The following is a 26,339-nucleotide window of genomic DNA, read 5'->3' as shown; positions in this document are numbered from 1 at the left end:
ATGTTGTAACTAAGACATCCGCTGGAAAAAATATTTTCTTCACGGATGAGCACACGTTTGATAAAACGGAGTTTAATCTCTCAGCATCCATTTTCAAGCTCTCTGTGTGTTTGTTTCCTTGCGGACGAAAAAAGGGGGAGCGCACATTTCCGAGAAGGTGTGTCCTTTTCAAAAATACAAGAGGCGTTGCTTTGTTGCTGGCCGTTTTCGCCGGTGTGTTAAACACACTTTAGAAAGGAGTGTCCCCAGACTATCAGAAGGCGGAGATCTCTGATTGTCTGGTGGCGAGACTATGTCACTACAGATGACTGGTTTTTTTGGGGGGTTTTTTAAAGATATTTTTTAGGGCATTTTTTGCCTTTAATTGACAGGACAGTGAAGCGTGAAGAGGGGAGAGAGAGGGAGAGACATGCAGCAAAGGGCCACAGGCTGGACTCGACGGCAACAGCCTTGTACATGGGGCGCCTGCTCTATCCACTAAGCCACCAACGCCCCAGACGACTGTTTTTACATACAAGAAATCATATGATCAGTTGTTGATATAAAACTTTTAATTATAGCAGCTTTAACCACATGATAAAGTTGATTCTGGTTCTGCTCCCTATTGGATCCTCTGAAAAACCACTGAACATTCATCACCTCCTATTAGCCTTATTGATATATAATATTCATATATTTTATTTTTTAGTAGTTTTTCATATCTGACCCAAATTGTATCTATATTATTACAGATATTAATTTGTTGAGGTTCCTGTATCCTTAACCAATATTAAACAGACGTTGTGCATTTAGCCAATTAATCCAAGATGTATTAAAGGTCCGTGTTCATATCACTCTGTCCAGTTTTAGGACAGGGTTTTTAATATGTTGAGCTTGGCCTCTAGTTTCAATGAAGGAAATGTCAATGCTACAGCAAACAGTGATATTTTAGATAAAGCCTGCTCCATAGAGAAAACCCTCCCAGATGAGTGGAGTCTGATTAATGCTCATGTTTTTGGAGTGAGATGGCCTAAATGAACAAAGAAATATAATATTATAAATCAGTGGCCCGAGTCTTGAGCAGACTGAAAAAAAAAAGTAAAATCCTCTTAGCCCTTTGGTCGGTCGGGGTGTCTGTCTGCTGATTCGCTTCAATAATATTTCAAATGACTTCAACAGGATTAGTCAGACTTTGACTTCAGGACTAATTTCTCCTGATGTAACTGACTCAAATTGCCTATCAGAGAGCTAAGAATTCATAAAAGAGCAGAGCCAAGGTGACCCTGTGGCGCTAATTTGTGTTAATGGAGAGGATTTATCATTTTGGTCAGCTTAGGGTCCATTAACTGCACTCGTATCTCATTACCTCAACTGTCTGCTGACACAAAAGCTGCTCTGGTAGAGGAACAGTTTGACAGTTTGGGAATTATGTGTATTTGCTTTTTTTACTGAGGGTGTGATGATGAGATTGATACCACTCTCTTATTTTTATATTAAATATAAAGCTGAAGCATTATATCTGGTTTGATTATTCAGTACGAAGTGTTAACACAAACTAATCAGTGAGTTTTAGAGGTGGCGGTGGTAGGCAGATTTTGTAGCCGTTGGACAGAGTCATGCTAGCTGAATCCCTGTTTCCAGTCTTTAAGCTAAGTCAAGTCAATCCAAAAAAAAATCTCTCTCCCTGTTGACTTCTGTACATAGCATTTTAGCATTCCAGGTTTACTCGTCTCAAAGTCAATGGGTATTTTTTCAATAGGTATTTGGTTAGATGCCTGAAATAAGGTCTGCGGTTAACACAAGCTTAACAGATGTTCAAGTTTTGTTCAGTGTGATAAATGATGTCAGGAAATGCCGCACTTGGGAATTTTGAAGCTTTTAGGTGTCTATAAAAAGACTGTTGCTAACAAGTGGCTAAATTAGACTACAAAACGTCATCATGCTGAAGACAGCTTTACAGCCTCGCTGTGGTGGCGATGTTCAGTCAGACCGAGCATTTTCTTCAGCTACAACTCAACAAAAATGTGGGTACGAATATTTCCCAAAACATTAAACTATTACTTTAACGTCTATTTTAGAATTAAGTTTCCTCATCAAGTCCATTATCAAAAGTTGAGTTTACTATTCACATTTTCTCTTAAATGTTGGCGTCATGTTGCTGTCTGATTTTAATTATATTTTCCCACAGTGCTGAAAGTTGTTTTTCCGCTCAGTAAAGCTGCAGCTGCCTTTTCCTTTTCAAAGTAGCATCTTAAGTTAGTGATCCCGCTCCAAAAGCCTGGAACTGATCAAAGCTTACGTCGCTTCAGTCCAACTCAAGCACAACATTTATATCCAACAAAATTAAAATTTGGATAGGGCCATAATGAAAACCCTTAGTGTTTTTCCCAGCATTTTCTTGCATAGTTGCTCATAAGACCATTTGTTTGGTAATTAGTAAAAATGTTTGTACTTGATGAAGCTCTGCTGCTCAGTGTCGGACGGAGCAGCAGCCTCAGTTTCTCAGAGGCAAATGTTAATCACCATATCAAAGGTAAGGAAAGCCATCATGGATCCCTGCGGGCCGCCATCCACAGTCTTTGCCAAGCTGAACAACAGCGGGGTTTTTCTACAGCTCTCCCTCTGATTTTCTTTTTCCTAATAAAGCCAGAACCCAGAGAGTCGATTAGCTACGGCTCCGTTTTAAGCTTAGCATCAGTCTCAGCCTCTGACTTGGATGGATTTTCTCTCATTCTCTTTGTTGCACATTAAGTCACGGACAAATTCTCACACATCGTCCCTCTCTTCCAAATAACACACCAGAGCTCGTGCACACACATTTGAGACTACGACAAATTCATCCTGCATTCAATTTTACCATGTCCTGCGTTTCTCTGTAGCTTTTTACTTATCAGAACATCTGCTGCCTTTGGCTTTGGCTCAGACTCTCACAGACTTTCAATCGCTTATCAGACACAAACAGTGTGTCGAAAAGTAGGAGAACATCTCATTTCCTGCTCGGTTTAAAACTTTTTTTTTTCTTGGTTGGTTTTACATTTCTTCCAGAGCCCGAAATAACACGCTCAGTTCCTCTTGGACTCATCTCTTCCCACAGTTTGATCACATTATCTCTCTCACGTCAGTGTTTGCTCATTACTTTTTACAGTCTCAGCAGCTTCTGCCCAGTTGCTGTTTATTGAATCAACTCATATTTCACTGAGTGACAAACACCACATCTGAGTGATGGAGACATGCAGAACTGCCTTAAGCTTCACTTTCCATAAAAACAACTTAACACTGACTGCAACAAAAATTCTTGTACTGAAAAGTCCAAACTCCTGGAGTGATTGGTTTCCATAAGAAGCAATGGTCCTAATTAGTCATTTCTTCAGTCATCAGAAAATGTTGGCATTGTACGTTTCTGCAAACCACAAATATGTCACATTTGCACATTTCACACGAATCATATCAATGTTTCTAATATGATGTAATATATGGGAATATATAACTAACTTTGTTATGGGGAGGTGAAGGGGATGGTGGATGGCGTGTCACCTAGGCGAGACGCCTGCCAAGCTGCGGACCGCTGTTCAAGACCAACAAACGACAGAATCAGTTCAGTCAGGAACACTTAAGTCAAATAAAAAATTAAATCCATTTGCAGTATTACATTTGGCAGTATGGCTCTTTTCTGGGGTCTCTCTGGCTTTCCTGGGCCTACGCAGAAATTCTCTTCCACACGCCTGCATGGAAAGCCTTAAGGTGGAAAGCCTTAAGGTGGAGAGCATACACCTCCCTGCCCTTCCATGCGCCTACATGGAAATCCTAAGGCAGGGAGAGCAGCAGCAAACTTTTTTACCCAGACATTGATGTTTTTCCTGTTGGGATTTTGCATCCAAAACCAGGTATTTTAACCCAAAACATGATATTTTCCTGACCTTAACCAAGTGGTTTTGGGGCCCAAACCTAACCAAGTTAACCACAGCATTGTTGAAACGTATCCACTACATGTTAATGTGCAAATGGGACGTATCTGTGGTCTTCCGGAAACATGTAATGTCAACATTTTTTGTGGCAATTGGGTTGTCATTCTACTCATGATATGTGTCTGAGTCATAATTTTCATTTCTCCCTTAAAGAGAAGACCTTAAGAGATTTTTTTTTGTTTGACTGACAGACGTCTTGGCCTATCACGGTTAGTGGTGGTTGCGGTCTTGTCCCACAGTTGCTCTATCCCGACTTTGCCCGTATTTTGACTCTCTGGTTTTTCATCTGTTTTTTTCCATCCATCCATCCATCCATCCATCCATCCAACAATGCACCCCAGATGTCCCTCTCCCCAGCAACGCCTTCCAGCTACTCCTTTGGAACCCCAAGGCGTTCCCAGGCCAGATGAGATATGTAATCCCTCCAGTGTGTTCTGGGTCTGCCCCGGGGCCTCCTGCCAGTGTGACATGCCCAAAACACCTCTAACTGGAGGCGCGCAGGAGGCATCCTGATCAGATAACCAAGATGACCACCTCAACTGACCCCTTTCGACGCAAAGGAGCAGCACCTCTACGCCAAGCTCCCTCCGGATGTCTGAGCTCCTTACCCTATCTCTAAGGCTGAGCCCAGCCACCCCACGGAGGAAACTCATTTCAGCCGCTTGTATCCACAATCTCATTCTTTCGGGCATTACCCAGAGCTTCACCACCATAATTCTCTACAGACTACCCCCCTTAACACTGCCTGTTCAAGGTGGTAATGTCATGTCATTATCCAGCCTTGCCATTCTGTATTAAAGGTACGATCAAGAACAGCTGCAAATCCAAAACCCAATATTTTTCCCTCAGTGTATCAGAGACAGTTCACAGGAAACAGTCTTCCCACTGTCATCTCTTTGAACAGATTTTTGATTTTCATGTCACCTGCCGCAGGCCTGTTCCTGCCTTCCCATGCTAAATGACACACTGTCAAAAGCAAAGAAATCACGCTCTAGTCTCAGCCACACTGTTCTGGAAATACATTCCTACTTTTATCCATTTACCTCAAACCTCTGCGAGGTTGCTGAGCTTCATAGATCACTGTAACATAATAGGATCTCCTGTCAGGGGTGTATCAGTCCCATATTTGGAAATACATATGCCATCTTCTCCTTGCACCTTGTGTCAGTGTCTGATGAAACACTTTAGTGGACTCTGCATGTGTTTCTTAAGTCAAATACTTGTGTTGACAGCCTTAATTTCTGATCTTTATTCACACAACATCTGTGCTCCCTTTCCTCACCATGTAGCCCCATGGCAGGTGACTGTCTCTATAGCAACAAGCTGGGCTAAAAGACCCCATTTGTCTCAGTATTTCTGCCCAGAAGTGACTTGCTTTGTTGCACGCTGGGAAATTAAGCTTATGAGTTAAGATGAAAATGTTGCACCAACATAGACACTGTTTTATTTCTGAAAACTAAACTTGTCCTTCAGCTTAATGCAGCAAAAACTCTTGTGCTCATGTTTGTCTTTGAGCTTTTTCCACCGTAACACCTCCATCCATCAGAACACATAATCGCCTCATTATGACTTCCACTCAGCAGCGACGCCCGTCTGGTGTCTGTTTCTCTGCTGTCTCTGAGACTGACAGGGAAGTCTCTTATCACCGTCTCCTCCTGGAAGTGAGAGGAGGCCGTCTGATCCCACCGCACTCACGCAGATTAACTGCAGCTTTTTAACCTTGTGGCGGTGTTAATCAGCCCTCTGCTCTTCGCCAGGCACAGATCAGCGTGTAATCCCTTTAACCACAGGGGTAGCCAGTCTCAGCCAAAACCCACTTAGGGCTCTCCTGCCAATCGCTCCACCTGAGAGGCAGCCAACACCCCACACTGCCCCCCACCCCTCACATCCCGCGTACATGTGCCAGTGTCAGTGGGCGCTGCCTCCTGCAGGTTTAGCTTCACTCTTGCGTATGATCGCCACACAAGAACACAATGTGCTTGTTGCTGGGGGGCTACCTCCTCCATTTGTCTTGGAAAAGAAAATAGACAAAATACTATATAGTATAAATAGTATAGTATAGAATGTAACTTAAACCCTAATTTAAAAGGACAGAATAACAAGTTAACATCAATGTAAAGGTATACTAATTAGTATTTTTTATGTAAACAATTCTTTAAATGACCATGTGCCGTGTGAAATGGACCATTCACAATCACGAAACCCACTGAAAATGGTCATCCGACTCTGCAGCTCTATTAAATCAAAACAGTAGACACTAGCCATGTTTCCATCAGTCTGTTTAGATGCACATCTAGAAGTATCGCATCGGAAAATTATGATGGAAACGCAAAAATTCGAATTAAAATCCCCTGATTCGCACAAACTAAAATACGCTCGCTTTAGCCAGGTTTTGGTTGATTCGAAAAAATGTTGATTCGGAAAACGGGGGATGGAAACAGTTATGTTTGAATTAAGCCTGACGTAGCGCACCTCTCTCCATGGTGATATCCACACTCCGGGTTGGGAAGGCGGTAATGCATTTACAAGCTGGTTGCCAACCGCCAGAAAACGTAGAAGAAGAAGAGTGCGAGACTTGTTTTGTTTCTGGTTCTGCGGAAAACTCGCACGAGTTCGTAGTTTTCACCAAAGTCCGTACATTTAATGGAAACACACAGGATTCGTATTTCTTTTAATGCGCATTTCCCAATGATTCGAATCACTTTTGGATGGATACATAGCTAGTGTGTCCCACAGAAATAGATTATTTACATTGCGGTAGCTGACGCAAGGAATCAGCAAACTTTCTGTTGCTGCTGTCACACAGGTTAGACCCATTGATGGGTCGAGTGTGCAGTGTCTATGGGAATACAGCTGGTTTAATCTAAAGTAGGTTGGAAAGTGAAAGATGTAATGATAGACGTCTTTTGTCAGTGGATGCGTTTGTAAATCCGATCTGACGTTCTACACTAAAATGAGACCACTGCTGTTCAAAGAAATGGAGTGCTCTATTTATATATGATCTGACAAACAGTTAAGTTAAGCACAATCACTGCGCTTGGCACTCTGCTGCTCTGTTTCCTCAGACAGTGCCTAGAGCAGTGGTTTCCAACTGGTCTGACCACAGGGTCCAGATTTCTCCTTAGTCATTATTTAAAGATCCACAGAGTTTCATAAATTCAGCATCAAACTTGTGTTTGGATATGCCATCGAGCTAGTTTTTCTGTCTCTATCAAGTAGCTGTCCATTAGCCACTCAGTTTACAGCAGGAAACAGCTCTTCAAAGTAAAAGCTCCAAGCCGGAAATTCACTGTACTTATAAATAAATTGTGTTTCTTATAAACTTGACTCGTTCCAGAGTTACTTGCAGTCCATTCAGAATGGTTTCACAACCCACTTTTGGACCATGACCCACCAGTTGGATCCCTGGTGTACAACTCCAAAAATAGAAAATTATTTTGTGGTGGGCAATTCTGATATTATGGCGAGCCACCACAAATAAATGAATGTGTAGAAAACTCTGAGTAAAGCTGAGGGACAGAAAAACAAAACAATGAACTGAAAGACGCTAACACGTTTAAACATTCATTCATTCATCTTCTAACCGCTTCATCCTCTTGAGGGTCGCGGGGGGGCTGGAGCCTATCCCAGCTGACATCGGGCGAGAGGCAGGGTACACCCTGGACAGGTCGCCAGACTATCGCAGGGCTGACACATAGAGACAAACAACCATACACGCTCACATTCACACCTACGGACAATTTAGAGTTATCAATTAACCTAGTCCCCAATCTGCATGTCTTTGGACTGCGGGAGGAAGCCGGAGTGCCCGGAGAGAACCCACGCTGACACGGGGAGAACATGCAAACTCCACACAGAAGGGCTCCCACGCCCGGGATCGAACCGGCAACCCTCTTGCTGTGAGGCGAGAGTGCTAACCACCACACCACCGTGCCGCCCCATGTTTAAACAGTTTTGTTTTATTTTTTGCCATTTTCGGGGCTGCAGAAACAAGTTTTGAACACAATATTAAATTAAATATACATTCATTTTGGCCGGGTTATGTGAACTGCATGTATTCTAATCCTCCTCCAAAGTGTCGCAGAGCATCGTTCCTGGGGGCTATGGCAACACTAAAACCCTGAGCTTGACTGAGAAGGACTAAACGGAAATACAGTGAGTGCTGGACGGAGCAGTGAGTGAAAACAACCCCGCCCACATTTAAGAGAACTGTTTGCAGTGGAAACACTAGGGTCTAGGTACCATGTCTGAAGGGTTACTGTTGGTTCCAAAGGTACCATACTGAAAGTGTTTGGTGGAAATGGGGCTGACTCTAATCGACCTTGTTTCCAGCAGTGGCAACAGGCAGCCAGACACGCTAGCAACTAGCTGGTGAGCATAGTGGAACATTTAACAGCTAAAGAGCCAGATATTTTTATCAGGAGTTGCTAGCAGCTGATGGCAGAGTGGATTTGGACTTCACATTATTGAAGTAGCTGCCAACGTTCTCTGTCTTTTCGATGTGTATAAAGGCAACACATTCACTATGACAACTTCATATCTTTCTAATGTCAGTGTTGTGTTTCCAGCTTGTTCTGTTTTAAAGAAATCATATTTATATTGGTTTGCATATCCTCCATGTCTTGCTAAAGTCTAGCTGGTCATTGAGGATTTTTCTCACTGTGCCACTCCTTTACTGCAGCTATCTTCGCTTTTTTTTTTTGTTTGTTTGTTTCAGGTACTTTTCCCCTCCAGCCTGGTCTGCAGCGGTGAAACACACGATCAGTTGGAATCGATAATGAGGAAGAGGTATGTTGCACACTAAAACTCAGCGCAATAGCCACTTGCTGATATATCTTTTATTTATTTCAGCAGTTTTGAAAGCACTGGAAGGACAGACGACAAAACAAATATTATCTGCTCAGTGTGGATATAAACAACTTAACAATAGCTTGAAGCCTCTTTAACCTTACAGGCAGTTTTTAAATTTAAACCTGGTTTTGCTGCAGCACAGAGACAAAACACATCACTGTCTTGACACCTTCTGTGATGCTGATGCTCAAACCCAAACAAGTGGATGTGGCAAATGTGTGGTGACAAGTCCACTTCAGGCGTCATGTGGTGAAAAAGCCACTGTGAGCCGTCTAGCCCTGCCCAGTACCCAGCATGCCCCAGGGCACAGACAGAAGGAGCCACACTGTCTCCTGGGATCTGAAATAGGTCATGTCTGCCCTCCTTCTCTGCAACACGTAGATCACACCATAAAATAAAAGGTAAGGACAAACACATATATTGAAAGCTGTTGAAGCATCTTTGAATTTTACAAGCCCTATCCGACCGTATGCTGTTTTGATGTACACGTAAGACAGAATACACACAGATCAAACACTTAATGAATTCTCCACTGCACATACCCAGAATGGCATTGTGGTTTCTAGAAAACAAATATCTCCTATTTCTCAGGCTTTTGGCCGACTTGTATTGACTTAATGTAGTGCATGCACGCTATTTCACATTTGCCCCTCACCATGTGCATTATTTCCTCTCCGCAAGCATGAATATTATTACTCTCTGATGCCAAAGAATTGTTTTTGGGGAGAGTGAATTTTCTGTTTTACATTTAAGTGAAGAATCAGAAACATTTCCGCCGTTTTGGAAGAGAAGCTTCATTTTTTTGTTTTTATTAAGGAGTGTTTGTGTGGTCCTGCAACTACGAGAGATGAAGTGCCTCGCTCAAGGACAATTTGGCACGGTGGCTGCTTTAACCATCAAGTTGAAAGATGGTTGACTGGAGTTGATTCAGTTCACAGCCATGCATAGAAACATTATTCCAAAGAAAAGATGAAGAAAATGTATCCTAAGATGTTTTGTCCTAAGATTGGTCCTTTTTGGCAGGATATCTTTTTGATTTGATTTATTTATTTAGAACATTCAAAAAAATGGTAATAATTCTAAAATAAAATAGAATATATTGTAGAAAAAAAACCCACAAAACAGAGACAAACAATAAATCATGAACAGACTTACAACGAGAAACATAAATGAACATTTCATGTCGGAAAAGAAGTAGAAAGAAGCAGCATGCTCGTCCAACACATTCTCACTCCAACCTCATCACGTATTGACGTTTGGTCATGGATTTCCACGTCTAGATACAACGTGAAACTTCACTGATATTGAACCAGCTGTGTGGCATCGCAGTGTGTGCAGATAAACGGTGTTTGGCTTCGCCCCCGTGCTGCTGCCAGCACCTGGGTAACGAGTATCATTAATACACGACGTGCCCCAGGCACAACATTTAGCTCCAAATCCACAAAACCAGCCTGAAAATGAAGGAAATCTGAAACGATTGCATTAGAGTCAGTGGAGCACAGCTGTGTTGTTGGACCCTGGTCTGAGCCGGCCTGATGCTACGTTATGATTGGACAGTCTGCGTTCGCGGGCAGGACTTAGCAAAGGGTCAATTACACTCATTAGAAAAAAAAAAATCTTCACCTGTGATTTAAAATGTTATACATGTGTTAATGCACATCACATTTACAGTATATAAGAGATTAAAATATCAGATAACAAAAAGAACCTAAGTAATATAATTTTAAAATACGCCTTTTCTCAAATGCTTCAGTCCTCCAGCTTTGAAGTTTTATTGTTGTTCTATGAGTAAAAGATTTATTGCAGTATCGACCACATGAAATCTGAGGGTTCATTTTTAAACCATTTTTCCGTAATAAATCATAATTTTTCAATAAAACCTTTCAACTGTAGAGATCGACATTAATCCTACTATTACAACGTTAGGTTAATACATGCTCAAGGCTATGGACTGCTTTTTGCCTTAAAAAAATATGACTGATCTCATCCGTAAAACCCCAAATTCCTCCAGTGGTTAGAGAAACTGGACTTCACAGTGACTGTCAACAACTCCTCATCCTGCATCGGTTACGCAACTCTCCTCTGCTGCAGTGCAACAGCTACTGCAGCCTGTTCTTTAGGGAAAGTTTGTAGATGGATGGACAGATGGATGAACATATTGCAGCACAGCGCTCACTATTTCAAACTCCTTTTCTCAAGTATTATTCTATGCACCTGTGGATGGCAGGGTGGTTTGCTAATTTATGAGACTGAGCTGTCCTGCTGTACATTTTCCTTTAGCAAGGAAAATGTATACTAACCAACTTTTTTTTCTCTTTAAATTGCATGTTTGTACCATGTTACTTCTACATTGCCTTTGGTTAGTCATGTTAGACCATTTCATACCCTCAAGTCCACATGTTGCAGCCTCCTCATACACCCCACGTCACCCCAAAATTGGCTACCCAATCGCAAACTATGGCTATGTTACTTTTATAGATAGACGTAACAACAAATACCTTACATAATTATGAAGAAGCACACTACTATGTAGCAGATATGTTGAAACTTTACATTTCTTCATGCTTCAACAACATTGTGGTTGATGTTTGGATGATTAAGGCACAAAACCCACAAAAATCTCAGTTGAAAAAGCAGCCATGTTTTGGCTTTTCATGGCGCTGTTCTCAGTAGATACATAACAGCAGATCACTACAAACAACCAGTTTTGTTGTTTGCTGGTCTTGAGCAGTGGTCTTTAGCATGGCAGGCATCTTGCCAAGGTGTCAGACCATCCGTCATCCCCTCCACCTCCCGATGACAAAGTCAGTTCATATACTAAGCCACTTTTTATAAAATACTTATGAAACCTAAAAATTCAACATGTTTGTGGTTTGCAGAAACATACAATGCCAACATTTTCTTCTGGCAACTGGGATGAAATTGGGAGATTGTACATTTCTGACTAACACAGCTGTTAGAAAAGACCTGAAGCATTTTCTCCCTCATGGAGATTTTTAATGTTAGAATATTAGATAAATTCTGGATCATAAAAGACCCATCCCCAACTTCGAGACTGTAATCAATTATTACCGATAACTACATTTTCTTAGTAGATCCAATAAAAAAACAAACAAACTTAAAACAACTTAAAGGTCCAGTGTGTAGAATTAAGGGGCATCTAATTGAAGACATGGTGTATAATATTCATAACTATGTTTTCATTAGTGTATAAACTCCTAAAACTAAGAATTTTTGTGCTTTTGTTACCATAGAATGAGCTGTTTATATCTACCTGCAGAGCCAACATATCCTCACTCCTCACTCCTCACATATTGATGTTTGGTCATGGACTTTCCACATCCACATATGACGTGCAAGGTACCCTGGCTGTTCTGGGACACTGTGTCAAGTTCTCTTCTTTCAAGATTCCTGTTTTCACAGGAAATTTACTGTTTACATACAGTCTCTTTCAAAATAAAAGCACTATGTCAGTAAAACAATGTGACAACAACAAAAACACCTGGTTAGGTTTAGGAAAAAAGAACAGGGTTTGGCTTTAGAATCTTACAGGATGGGAGGGGGGTGGCTTGACTACACCACAACTCCCACCCACCCCACTTGGACTTTCGCCGCCTTAACTTTCGTTCTTGTCCCGCCATGTTTCCCCCTGATGCCGCCGAGCGCCGTTAAACTATAATGACAACTGGCCGCGTATCATACTGACGTTAAAGGACGCCTTTTTTCATTGGATTCTGACGCTGCAAGTCACTGCCCAAGTGCCGGGTTTCGATTACTTCGGAGTGACACCGTGCTCAGTCGAAAGTATTAAATGCATAACAGAAGAAGAAGCCAGTAACAACATGGCGAAATCTAAATCCAGAGCTGTACATTTTTAGATTGACGATGTGTACAGAGCTGTAAATTTGTCTGCCATGGTACCAGTTTGCCGCTAGCTAACTGTTGCTAACTCATTTGTTGATTGTTTGGTCTGTGACGTAATAGGTCAACCGGAAGAAGGTCCAATACTAACAAACTGAAAGGGGGCGTATCGTCACCCATTGTAGCGGTCAATAAATCGAGTCCCCTCAAATGTTTATACACTGGTACAAGGACAGTAGTCCAGTTAAATGTCCTAGTCGAGCTATAACCGTAGCTTGACTTCACTGTGCATGTTAACATACTGAATATGCCACACAGTGAAGTTACACACGACTAGAATGAGAGAACTGTTGTGAGTTGACGAGCTGCTTCTGATATATGTGTCCCCTATCATGTTTTGTCCATTGTGTGAGAGGGAAACACTGGATTACATGTTAATGTTGTTTACCCACTGTGTATCCTCACTGATACCAAACAACGCTCTTCTTCTCTGCAGCTCAGACAACAGTTGCTAAGCAGGAAGGAAGATAAACAGATGTCAGCCTCCGGAGCATTAATGCAAATATATCTCATTACCTAAAGTGATTCAGAGGCAGCGTGTTTCTGTCACGACATCTCGTCTCTAAATGCTCTTCAAATCTGGAGTGCTGACTCAGTGAACGCAGTGAGACAGCTGAATTTACAACATACACATGGAAAAGCTTTAAGTTAGAGATTATTGTAGTCTACTGAGACACAAACTTTTGTTTGGTATGCATTTTAAATTTCTCCTAGCTATTTGGGGTCAGCAGGACCTGATAAGTATAAAACAACAAAATATTGTCAACGATAATTAAGTCCCAATGTCCTTAAATGAGAAAACAATAAAGTTTCAATGTCCTTAAACGAGAAGACAACGAAGTCTCAAATGAGAGAATATTAAAGTCTCAATGCCTTCAAATAAGAGAATAATTAAGTCCCAATGTCCTTAAATGAGAAAACAATAAAGTTTCAATGTCCTTAAACGAGAAGACAACGAAGTCTCAAATGAGATGATATTAAAGTCTCACTGTCCTCAAATGAGCCGAAGTCCCAATGTCCTCAAATGAAACAATGATTAAGTCTGAATGTCCTTAAACCAGAAGATAAGGAAGTCTGAAATGAGACAATATTAAAGTCTCAATGCCTTCAAATAAGAGAATAATTAAATCCCAGTGTTCTCAAAGAAGACAGTGATAAAGTCTCAATGTCCTCAAATGAAACGATAATTAAGTCCCAACGTCCTTAAAGGAAATAACAATAAAGTCTCAAACGAGACGATATTAAAGTCCAAATGTTCTCAAAAAAATGATAATAAAGTCTTCCCCAACTGAAACAATAATAAAGTCCTTATGTCCTCAAACAAGATGAAACTAAAGTCTCACGGTCCTCAAATGAAATGACAATAAAGTCTCAATGTCCTTAAACGAAAAGATAACGAAGTCTCAAATGAGACAATATTAAAGTCCCAATTTCCTCAAATAAGAGAATATTGAAGTCGCAATATTCTCAAATAAGACAGTAATAAAGTCTCAATGTCCTCAAATGAAACGATAATTAAGTCCCAATGTTCTTAAAGGAAAAAATAATGAAGTCTCAAATGAGACGATATTAAAGTCCAAATGGCCTCAAATAAAATGATAATAAAGTCTCAATTTCCCCAAATGAAACAATAATAAAGTCTTTATGCTCTCAAACAAGGTGAAACTAAAGTCTCACTGTCCTCAAATGAAATGATAAGTCTCAATGTCCTTTAACAAGAAGATAACTAAGTCTCAAATGAGACAATATTAAAGTCCCAGTGTCCTCAAATAAGAGAATATTGAAGTCGCAATATTCTCAAATAAGACAGTAATAAAGTCTCAATGTCCTTAAACGAGAAAACAAAATCTCAATGTTGAACGAGAAGATAACGAAGTCTCAAACAAGAAGATAATAAAGTCCCAATGTCCTTAAACGAGACAATAATAAAGTCTCAAAGGAGACGAAGTCCCAATGTTCTCAAATAAGAGAATGATTAAGTCCCAGTGTCCTCAAATGAAACGATAATTAAGTCCGAATGTCCTCAAAGGTAAAAACAATAAAGTCTCAAACAAGACGATATTAAAGTCCAAATGTCCTCAAACGAGAAAACAATAAAGTCTCAATGTCATCAAACGAGAAAACAATAAAGTCTCAATGTCATCAAACGAGAAAACAATAAAGTCTCAATGTCCTTAAACCAGAAAATAAGGAAGTCTCAAATGTGACGATATTAAAGTCTCAATACCTTCAAATAAGAGAATAATTGAGTCCCAATGTCCTCAAATGAGACGATAATTAAGTCCGAATGTCCTTAAAGGTAAAAACAATAAAGTCTCAAACAAGACGATATTAAAGTCCAAATGTCCTCAAATAAAATGATAATAAAGTCTCAATTTCCCCAAATGAAACAATAATAAAGTCCTTATGCTCTCAAACAAGATGAAACTAAAGTCTCACTGTCCTCAAATGAAATGATAATAAAGTCTCAATGTCCTTAAACGAAAAGATAACGAAGTCTCAAATGAAACGATAATAAAGTCCCAATGTCCTTAAATGAGACAATAATAAAGTCTCAAAGGAGACAATAGTAAAGTCCCAATGTCCTCAAATGAGATGATATTAAAGTTTTAATGTCCTTAAACAGGACGGTAATGACGTCCCAGTGTCTTCAAACAAGTACTTTCTGATAAACAATGTCTTATCTTGTCATCGTTGCTAAAATAGGTCATATTGCATATCAGTGGCATATCAAATTACAAATGTAATTAATCATAAATAAACAAGTTTCAATCATTAAATTTGCTGCAGACTGACTTGGCAGAGATGGCTGCCATCTTGTTTCCCATGGATTAGTGTATTGTGCTCTTTCTACCACTAGATGGCACAAAGAAGTGTCCACAAACGAGGACAACAGGCCTGAGTTGAGCAGAATGAAGTATAAGGTCAAATAAACCCAAGATTTAATGTCCTCATATGAGGACACAAGGTCTCAGGAGGATATGAAGATGAAACACGTCCTCTGCTCTGTAAAAGATAAGGAATAATTGATGTTTTATCTTCCCCCGAGACTCAGACGTACTTAAAATATGTTACAATGTACTGTACGTGACATCAAGAGGTGGCCAATACATACAGAAATAAATTTAATGAGGTAAGAAAGAAAAAGATTATCAGGCTCAACAGTCAAACCGCCTCCAACACTTTTCAACTATTTAATTATACAACCTGCATCTTTATTACACAGATGATGTAACTGTCTCCGTGTGTAGATAATATCAGACGTCTCTAAGGACACCAGCTCACTCTTATTACATCTAACAGGCGTAGCCTTTTTGTCAGACCATGAATATTTTTTCTTATTTTAAAAGTCTGACTTTATGTGTTACTTTACCGTTTATAATTTGCATCATTACTTAATTGTCTCTTTGACATTTTACAAGTATTTTAGCAGACTTTGGAATAAGTTCCAAGAGTTTCGAAAGACTTTGATGTTCCTGAAAAATAAAAAATGTACAGAGTAAACGTCTCTGCCTTATTTTCAAACCTGTGCAGGAGCTCTGACTGTCTATCAGGATGTGAGAAATCTCCCTCGGGGCCTGAAGAGGTTCAGAGAGAAACTCTCATCCATCCCAACTCAAGCTGCCCTTAATCCAGCCGCGCAGACGTGAGGATGATACCAATGGATGAGACTGCACTGAGGTATTAATTTTTCATTCAACGCTCCTCAACAATAGCATGCAGATAGCTTTGAAGACCTTTAATACACACACACAAACACACAGAGAATACCAAATGATGTGGAAGTGTTTTAGAGGACGCATTCAATTAGATTTTGTAGATGTTAAGTAGACGTTTTGGATTCAAGTGCTGTTTCCTTTGTTAATACAGGTTTACTCACTTTAACATCATTCAAATGTTGAGGCTCCTGGAAAGAAAACTATAATGTCAAGGTATATAACATTGTGTTAATATTTAATGATGTCTCTTCATCAAAGAAAACATTTAAAGAGTTAGAAGTGCTGTAAGGAATCTGAGATGTTGATTGATTCAACCTTCTCTTATCCTCTTTCCTCGCACTCAATAGTTTGTTTTTGTCATTTCTGAAGACGCAGTGTTGACAGTTTTCCGGCAGCCTCGCCCAACTTTAACCAAACATTTACCCATATCTAATCCTAAAATTTAACAGCTAAACTTGTGGAAAGCAGGATATTGTCACCACATGTGACATGTTTAATATAACACACACAAACACACCATTTAGTTTTTGTCACTAGGAGGACATTGCATTGACTTACATTCATTCCATGGAGATTTATCTTTTTTAAAGATATTTTGGACTTTTTTTGCTTTAATCAATAGGACAGTTTATTAGCGTGAAGGGGGGAAAGAGAGGATGACATGCAGCAAGGGGTTGTGGGTTGGAATCAAACCCACAGCTGCTGTGGCAAGGACAGAGCCTTTGTACATGCAGCACCTGCTCCATCAGGTGAGCTAATGGGCACCCTGAGACTTAATTTTTAGAAGTGTTTACATTCCTAATCCAGACAATTAAAGTTCCCCTTCATCCACGTTTTTAAGTATGTAAAAATACTGAAAATATTTTGCTATGATTAATATAGTTTTTAACATAGTTTTCCACATTAACAGTAAAAAAAAAAAAAAGAAGAAATTTGCTTTTGGCAAGTTTCGCTCATCATTGTCCACTCTCCGCTCTCTGCTCTCAGCATTCTGCATTACACTTTCCACTTCCCATTGCCTGAAAAAAGTTTCTTCAAAAAAATTTTTTCCGTATTGTTGTGAAGTCGCCAGCGCCAGACACAGGCAAAAAAGCTGTCCTTTCAGGTCAGCATGATGCATGGCTGGTTGGTTATTATTTAACAGTGACCAACAACCAGTGTTCGCTTCCTGTGAGATTGTTAAGCCAAACCCTGTTCTTTTGTTGCCTAAACCCAACCACATGCTAGCGTTGGCTAAACATAACCACGTGCATTTGTTGTAGAAAGAAAATAAGCATAAATTCGTTGTGTTGTACCGATGGAGTGCTTTTATTTTGAAAGAGACTGTATGCAAACTGTACATTTCCGGTGAAAGCGAAAGTTTATTTTGAAAAGACACAATGCATGAACATGCAGAAGTTGACACGGTGTACCAGAATGTCAACAACCAACGCAACCAGAGTACTTTAGATGTCATATGTGAATGTGGAAAGTCCATGACCAAACACTAATATGTGACGAGGTCGGAGTGAGAATGTGTTGTTATTAGCAGTGCAAATTAATTTAGTCTTAGTAAATTTTATTACAGTGCAACAAAAATGAAATGTCAAAAATTAAATTTTCCCTGTGATAGTTGACATGACTCAAATCGTGTCTAGTCTGCTCATAGATTTTCATATTGTACTGAAGAAATGGAAAACGAATGACTGCCGGAAAAGCAGGAAAAAATCAAAAATGAACAACTACGTAGGTTGAGTTGAAAAATTGTTAGCAAATATGTTAAGTTATGTGATTTGAGTTCAAACTTGCAAACACAAAGGTTTGGTCCTTTAAGCCGTGAGTTTTACTGAGTATGAACGTGTGTGTTCAAATATCTGATTTTGCAGTTTTACCCTGCACTTCCTTCCGTCCACCGTCTCCTCGTCGTATTCTTCACCGATGTGGAAGTTGATCTCGGTGGTGCGCACACTGGTGGATGTCTTGATGTAGAACTGCTCCCCGTCCTGACGGATCTCCACGTGGGGGTTGGAGGCCGCTGCCACAGCCACCCTCCTCAGCATGGTGTTCACTCCTGACCAGGAAAATCGCAGGCCAGAGCAACGAGACAAGAGCGAGGAAACAGAGGTCAGTTTCATCATTTTAACAAGATTAATTTAGTTATTAAAGAGGAAATTAGTGGGATGTTTCACCGCCTCAAAATGACTATAAAATGTCCTCGGGGATGTTTTAGGGTTGCTGATCATTACTCATTATGACTCAGTAATTACAACATGCTGACTTTATGGTGCTCTGCTATTTTTTAAACCTAGATTGTAGCTGAAAATGAGCCAAGTAGGAATAATTGTTATTATACTTAATTACCATAATGTGTATTATGATATTCTCCCACTTTATCAGAAATGCAGTTTTATAATTGCTCCAGTTGGTTAGCTAATACATTTGATTTTGTGTTCATTAGAGGCCGAAATTAATGTAGCGTTTTACTGGTTACAGACAGAGGTCAACAAGAGACAGATCAAACCACCTGACGAAATGATGGCATTGTATGTTTCTGCAACTCATGGATACGGTACATTAAATACATTACTATGTAGTGGACACACTGACATTAACATTTCAACAACACTGTGGTTAACGTTTGGTTATGTTTAGGCACAAAAACCACGTGGTGACGGTTAGGAAGAGATCATGTTTTAGCTTAAAAGACCTGAGCAAAATGAATCACCATGGTAACTTACGCTAAACAGCTAACCTACGTCAGAGTATCGGATGACACCCCGACCTCTGACCAATCAGATCACTGAAGAAAAATTATCTATGGACGAACGTCTGGAGTCTCAGGTAAAAAAAAAGAGTAGCCTATATGCTGTTATAGATGAGTAGAATCATTTCATTGTTCCAGAGCTCTATTTCCATTGGTTTTAAGACAGAGCTTCAAACAAACACAGAGATCGTTTACAACATTAAACACGTGGTTTTAGCAGGATTTAACTTATTCAAAGTTTATCTTAGTCCGCAGTGACAGTGTTGTTATTTCACACTCTGATTCCGTCACTGCAGCTCACTATAAGGAGACATCTGTGTCATGAGAACTAGGAAAAACAATTGTATTTTTATTAGTAAAATAATCCACACACTGTTAACTGGCTACCATTATTGTAAATGCAACATTTCAGTCAGATAGACCTCATCAGTGATCAACTAGGCTACACTTCCAGCCTTTACTTCAGTAGCAGAAACAGTCTGGTGTTACTTTAAAGTGTGTAATGTGAAATATTCAGAGAAATTTCGTCATCATCCAACTAAACAGCAAAACGTACTCTGTACTAATGTCAAATGTAGCCTAGTGTTTCCTATACGTAATTTAAGTTTTGGCCGACAGTGACTTTCTGGAGAGTACTTTCAATATTTCTACATTTCTGTTAGTATCGTCTACATCCCACACCACTGACATTTTACTGTCTCACAGTCGCAGACACTTTCTGTACTGTTTCATCTCGTATGATATGATTCTTATGATGTCACTGGTATTTAACACCCCCGCCTCTTTCACATGAACAAGCTCGTGGCTGAATAGGAAAACTCAGAGTTGACTGAACTAGTTGAGTACCCATTATCCAGACACTCAATGTTAGGCTTAGTCAAACCAGATAACGAAAAGATATCCTGGGTAATTTGAACTGGAAAAACAACTGCACCTAAAAGCGTCTGGAAACACAGCGATGGGTTGCTACAAAACACCCATGTTTGGTGTCTAAAAAGAAACACAGCGACTGGCAAACTCACACCTGGTTTTGTTGTTTGTTTGTCTTAAACAGTGTACTGCAGCCTAAGTGTCATCCACCATCCCCTCCACCTCCACACGACCAAGTCAGCCCTTACCCTTTGGTTACGACCAATAAATTCATTCATTCATTCAAATATTAATACGATGCGTATGAAATGTGCACATGTAACATATTTGTGGTTTGCATAAACATACAATGCCAACATTTTCCTTTGGCGACTGACACAAATCTAGCTCCATACTGAGCTACATAGATTGATCATTAACCCATAGAAACAACTCTAATCATGAGAGATAGATGTAGAAGAAAGAAAGGGCATAGGCTGAAGGCTGATCTCTGCTACATACTGAAAAGCTTAGACGTGTAAGAAAAAAACGTGAAAATGTCTCAGTCCTGGGAAAATCTTTTTTGTATTTGTTACAACAGAATTAAATGCACATTTGTGTCTGACTGAGAAAGTGAGACACAAATAGATAGACGAGGGATAGACGAGGCTTCTTTTTGATCTGTTGGTGCTAAAAATTTCAACAAAGCATCTTCCAGTGTTGTCTTTGTATTCTGCCTTACCCCCGACCCCACCCAGATTTAGACCTCTCCAGGCCCTCATGCCAGCTCCTATCAGACTCCAGCCCTTAAATATAGAGACACATGCTGGCTGTGTGTCTCCTTGTATTTCTGTGTGTAGTGAACATGAACATCTCCAACCGTAAAGTTTAACCAAGAATGGCAGAAATGTAGATGAAACACACAATAGATGCTCCGTGGCTCCGACAGAAACCTCAACTATTTCTAAAAAACTCGGTGAAATTTGGGGGATTTTGGCGCTGACGTCTGTGTGAGGGGTTACTGAGCCATGTCCAGATTAAAAAGTGAACTGAGGAGGTAAGAGGAGGTCAGCGCCGGCTCTTCTTTTGTCTGTGGTCATCCTGCGTGTGGCACTGCCCGAGCTTGTGGCAAGACTTTGGCACGCCCAGTTTCACTCTGCAAGGCCATCTGGCTTTATGTCCTGCCAAAGTCCTGGATCTTTTATTTTACTGACCACCAGAGGTAACTGAATATACTGAATATCTTTGCAAACAAGTTTTTAATTTGCAAAGATTTCACAGATTAAAGAGTAAAAATGAAATCAGCCGTTATGAGTTCTGAGAGCTCTTCCTCACCCTAAACCACTGTGGTGTGTCTTGGTCAACACCCAGACATAAAAACATATTAATTTGACAGCTTACACTCGACCCCACCCATGATCTGAGGGATCACGCCATGTGTTTTTATAGTATTAAATATGTATGAGCATCAGTGAGCCAAGCTGTCTGAGAAACTGACATGTTCGCACATTTTAATTTGCTCACATTTTTACTTTATGACTCATGTGTGTCCAAAGAAATCCTAAAAGGACAATACGCTTCAGGTTTTGGACCACTATTATTACAAGTAGCCAATAAAAATGGGGGACAAGGCTTATGTTTTTTAGACCCTCCTGACTATCTTAAGGTTTCTGCTGATCCCAGGGCTCAGATTTAAACTGAAGCAGTTGCGTTTCTTGACAAGAGTCTCCATTAACTCAGGAAAGTCTTTCAAAAATCCACATTTTGACTCATTTGTAAAATTCTGCATGAGATGTTTCGTGTTTTTAAATTCTATGATCAAATGCAGACCCTCATTCCCGCTCTCAATTAGCTAACCTTGAGTCTGATCAGCTCGTACAGCTCTGCTCACTCTGCTGCCCTGGATGTAATGAGACCATCCTACTGTAGGGAAACATCAGAGTCAACAGATAATTATGAAGATGTTGATGGAAAGTGGCGGCCCTGCAGCACTGGAATCCACAGTGGTTGCCCATTGCAGTTCCCCATTGACAGAGGCCTTATGTAAGAGCGAACGAGTGATCTGCTCCGGCAGATGTGGTTAAATGTGTTCGTGAATGGATGAGGTGCTAAACTCGGAGCGTGACTAATTTTTCCTTGGACATAGAATTCAGTTGGAGGGATAGTTGCCTCCTTGGATCTAAACAAAACATGGGAAGAGGTGTTGAATTTTTTAGGTGAGCATTCTTTTGTGAATCAAAACTGAATGCATTTAGAGTTTTTCGTGTTTTAGGATAGACTGTGAGGCCTTCCTCAATGGTTGTCGGGTCTTAAATAGAACGGTGGATTCAAGGATAAGTCAGACATTAATCTGTATTTTTGTTATATTGTCAACAAATCCCATAAAAAGCTCATATACAGCTTTGCCTTGATCTGTCTGTCAATACTTTCCAACTTCCCCCCTCTGTCTGTTCTGCTCTGCACTCAGCCCCAATACAATTTTTTCCTACTGAAGACATAAACCTTTAATAACAAGTCACAGATATATAATTTAATTTTCAAAAAAGCTTTAATCATTTCCTAAAACAGCTGGGCACCGTAGTTTTTAGAGAATGTAACTCAAACAGGCATAAATGGTGCATTTGCTAGGGACTATTTTCAGCTGCGGATTAATACTCATTTGGTGATTACAACAGCAGGAGGGTGTATTTGGGATTGTTTTGAATTAAACGACAGTGCCCAGGTTCTTCATAAAGAGGAAACATGTCACCCAGTGCAAATTGTGGCTCATTTATATGTAGGCTGGAGCCTATCCCAGCTGACATTGGGCGATAGGCGAGGTACACCCTGGACAGGTCGCCAGACTGTCACAGGGCTGACACATAGAGACAGGCATTCATGCTCACATTTGCACCTATGGCTAATTTTAGAGCCAGCAATTAATCTGACCTAGCCACCTTGTGCTAAAACATATCAATTAATACTTGTTTAAATCTATGAGTAATGTTGACAGGCAAAATTTGACTTTGTGTTACCTTTATTATGAGGCTCAAATATGTTTTGTAGCTCCAGACAGGTTTTTTGATATTAAAGGTTGCCGTCCCCTGACACAAAGGAATAATCTAAGCTGCAGTACATCAAGTTATAGCAGCAAAGGCAGTACTTGTTTGAAGGGTAAATTCATGGTTAGTCTCAGTAGTGTCGTGATAGTTGATAAGGTGGGTGTACTACTTGGTAGATGTGTAGATTACCAAGGAGAAGAGAATATACTCTCCTATATATTCCAATGGCTTCATGGCTGATAGGTGGATATACTGTAGACAGACAGAAAAAGATGTAGGTATTCCCCATATTATGCCAACCCCCTGACTCCACCACTCAGGACCAAGCACCGAGCCTGGGGCGACAGAGTCTTCTCCATAGCTGCCCCCATGCCTCTAAAATACTCTCCCCAAACACATTTGAGACCGCACTGACCTCTTCCAGTTCAAATAACTCAACAAAACTCATCTTTTAAGGTGTGATTAATATTGTGTGTATTTTACTGTGTTCTTTTTTATGATCGTTTTTAACTAATGTAAAGTGTCTTTTAGTACTTTGAAACGCGCTCTATAAATAAAATGTGTTATTATTATTATATACGTGCAGATACCCTCCATTACACCCACTGGTTGGTTTACTTTTTAGCTGTGACCAGCAGCTCTGTAGCTCGCTCTGTTGGGTCAGTTAGTCCCAAAAATTTCCCCACCCTTTGGTGGCCACGGTTTTTGCCTTTGAGGCTGAAATTAGGCATGAAGGTTGGAGCTATTGTGAATTTATGTTTGTTTTAATTGGATCTGATGTCAAGAAAAACCAGCCATGTTATAGTTAAAGCTGGGCGATATGGAGAAAATCAAAGGTCACAATATGCTTCTACCAAATCCCTTGATATCGATACTGTAGGGTTGACTATTGGTCCTTTTACAGAATATTTACACAATGAGATTTTTGATAAACCTTTTGATAAGCCTTTAAAACTGGGAAAAGACAACACACAACAATATAACAATATCCAAAATCTACGTCAATATCTACTCTGATATCACAAGATTGATATAAACCCTAGTCACAGTGCATGTTAGCAGGATGGGGTGTTTAAAGGAAGACTGCAGCCACAGAGGAGAGGCTTTCACAGCCAAATCTGCCCTCAGATGCTCAAGAAATCTTTCTGTTAGGTGCAGCAGTGATGCACAAACAACTAAACTGTCAATTGTTTCAGCTCTGCGAGGTACAAAACTGTTCACTTTTCAACTGAAGTTTCAGTTTGTGCTAAAACAGGCAGCATTCATGTCTAAAAAGTGTCAGTCGTAATCCATTTTGTCGTCAACAGTTCCTGGAGAGTTGTTAAAGCAGCTCCCTGCACTCACAGTGGGACTTCTCCCTAAAGATTTCTACATTATTCTAAAGACACACAGCCTTTTGATGTGTCCTGTCTGTTTCAGCGGTGCCGGCGTGACGAAACGCCGCAACACAATTGAATGACCCAGTTAAACTGGTCCAAATCTAAACCATCACAATCATCAGTTAAGACCAAGAGGGGTGAAAAAGAATGAAAAAAGATAGGACACAGGAGAATAGCGCTGGGCTCCAGAGACCTCCCCTGGCATTGCTAATGCATGCCCTACTTAAATGCTTAACATGAATAATGTTGTGCCCCCCTCCTCTCTTCATGTAACAATACCACGTCTGTTTAGGCTGGAATTCAGCATCCAGTGTTTCATATCTCCTGTAAAGCCGAGGGATTTCCCTTCAGCAGCATCTCCCCGTAGATCTCTGCGTTCTTTTCCCAGGGAGCTTCTCCGAACAATACGATGTTGTTGGAAGTCAGGCATGCCATTCTCCAAGAACAAGAAAAGCCCTTTTCTATAATGGACATGATGGATAGTCAACCTCATGCAGGGATGTGGAGCTGGCTATGGAGGGAGGGGAGGAGAGGGGGGAAAGAGACTGGAGAGGGCTTACCCAGGGCTTTGAGAAGTTCATCAAAATTCTCACTCTTCTTCATCTTCCAGGTGCCGGCAAAGTTAGGCATGTCTGCTGAGGCTGAGTCCAAGGGCTGCCGAAAGAACCTGTTCCCCGCTCTGATGCGTCTCTCTCTGTCCTCTTCTCCCTCTGTCTCTCTGTGACTCTTTCTCACCCTCCTCCTCCTTCCCTGTGCTCCTGTCTCCTCTGCTCTGGGCTCAGCCTCCTCGATCACACTGTTACACCCAAGTGTTTCTTTTATTTGTTTAGTTTTCTTCACACGCTCTCACTTCGTCAGTGTGCCTCAGTGTGCCGGCTGCAATCTTGTCTTCAGCTCTTTTATAGCTACTGTCTTTAATGGGAGTCAAGGGAGGTCCCTCCCCCTGAAAGCTCTGTCCCATTAACACAGTAGAACAAGACTGACGTGTCTGCTTTCTCTGGGGACCAAAACGACTAGATTCAGTCTTTTAGAGAGTATTTATAGTGTTTCACCTTGTCAACAACTCGATTAATTATCCTTTGTTTTAAAAGGTGTAGGTTGGCTTTCATGTTGTTGATGTATTTTGGTTTTAAAAAGAAAGAAGAAGAAGAAGGTCGCTTTGTTTTCAAACCATAGTTAAGGGAGTAGAGTTTGTGAAACTGATAATGTTCATTCAGGAAAACATGTAGGCTCTACATACTCTGTCAAGGTAATTAATCCATCTATTATGTTAAAAGTACTTTTTGGGTTTGTATTTTTTCAATCTGTCCCTATGTAACCGGTGGACTCTATTGTTGCCTGCATTGTGCTGATATGAAGTCGCCCAGAATGTGAATATCTTTGGAGGCGATCTCCGTTTATTCCTGGCAGAAAGAGGTAAAAACAAAATCCTCTGTCAATTATAACCATGTAATAATGATAATGATAATGACTTTATTAAGGACACAGAGAAAGGTCCATAGCATAGCACACAAAAATATAATCATCTATGTACAAAAATATGATATAATAAATACAATATATATATATATAGAAAACAAACAAGCTGGAGAGCCAGTGGCCCCACAGACAGAGAGCCTGCACATAAAGATTGCGTATTAGAGCAGGACAAGTAGGCACATCAGACAAACATTTGGATGGCACTACACCATTGTGGAAGTTTAAAGGGCCAGTGTGTAAAATGGGTTGAAAACAGTGACATCAGTGGTCAAATTCTAGATTGCAGGGCTCACTCGCTCACCCCTCCCGTCGGGTAAATGACGGTGGCCTCGTAGGGACAAAAAGCCTTACGCACGAGTTTTTCAGGAGTAGGTCTATCTAGTGACGAGGTGAATATTTATTTAGAAATCTAA

The 26,339-nt window shown here is 40.4% G+C and overlaps 1 protein-coding gene across 1 annotated transcript in view; it reads right to left on the bottom strand.

Annotated features, from left to right (window-relative positions):
- crabp1a (cellular retinoic acid binding protein 1a) overlaps nt 1-25,353 on the bottom strand; it is a 33,002-nt gene extending 7,649 nt beyond the window's left edge. The window contains exons 1-2 of the mRNA XM_050072692.1: nt 25,008-25,353; nt 18,307-18,485 (exon numbers count right to left, since the gene is read on the bottom strand). Coding sequence (XP_049928649.1) covers nt 18,307-18,485; nt 25,008-25,077 — 249 coding nt within the window. The 5' untranslated portion in view covers nt 25,078-25,353. The remainder of the gene's footprint in view (nt 1-18,306; nt 18,486-25,007) is intronic.
- Between the last annotated feature and the right edge of the window lie 986 nt (nt 25,354-26,339).

The sequence above is a fragment of the Epinephelus moara genome, chromosome 20 (assembly GCF_006386435.1).
Source record: "Epinephelus moara isolate mb chromosome 20, YSFRI_EMoa_1.0, whole genome shotgun sequence".
NCBI lineage: Eukaryota > Metazoa > Chordata > Actinopteri > Perciformes > Serranidae > Epinephelus > Epinephelus moara.
The sequence above is the reverse complement of the archived record's forward strand: the minus strand, read 5'-3'. Positions and strand labels throughout refer to the sequence as shown.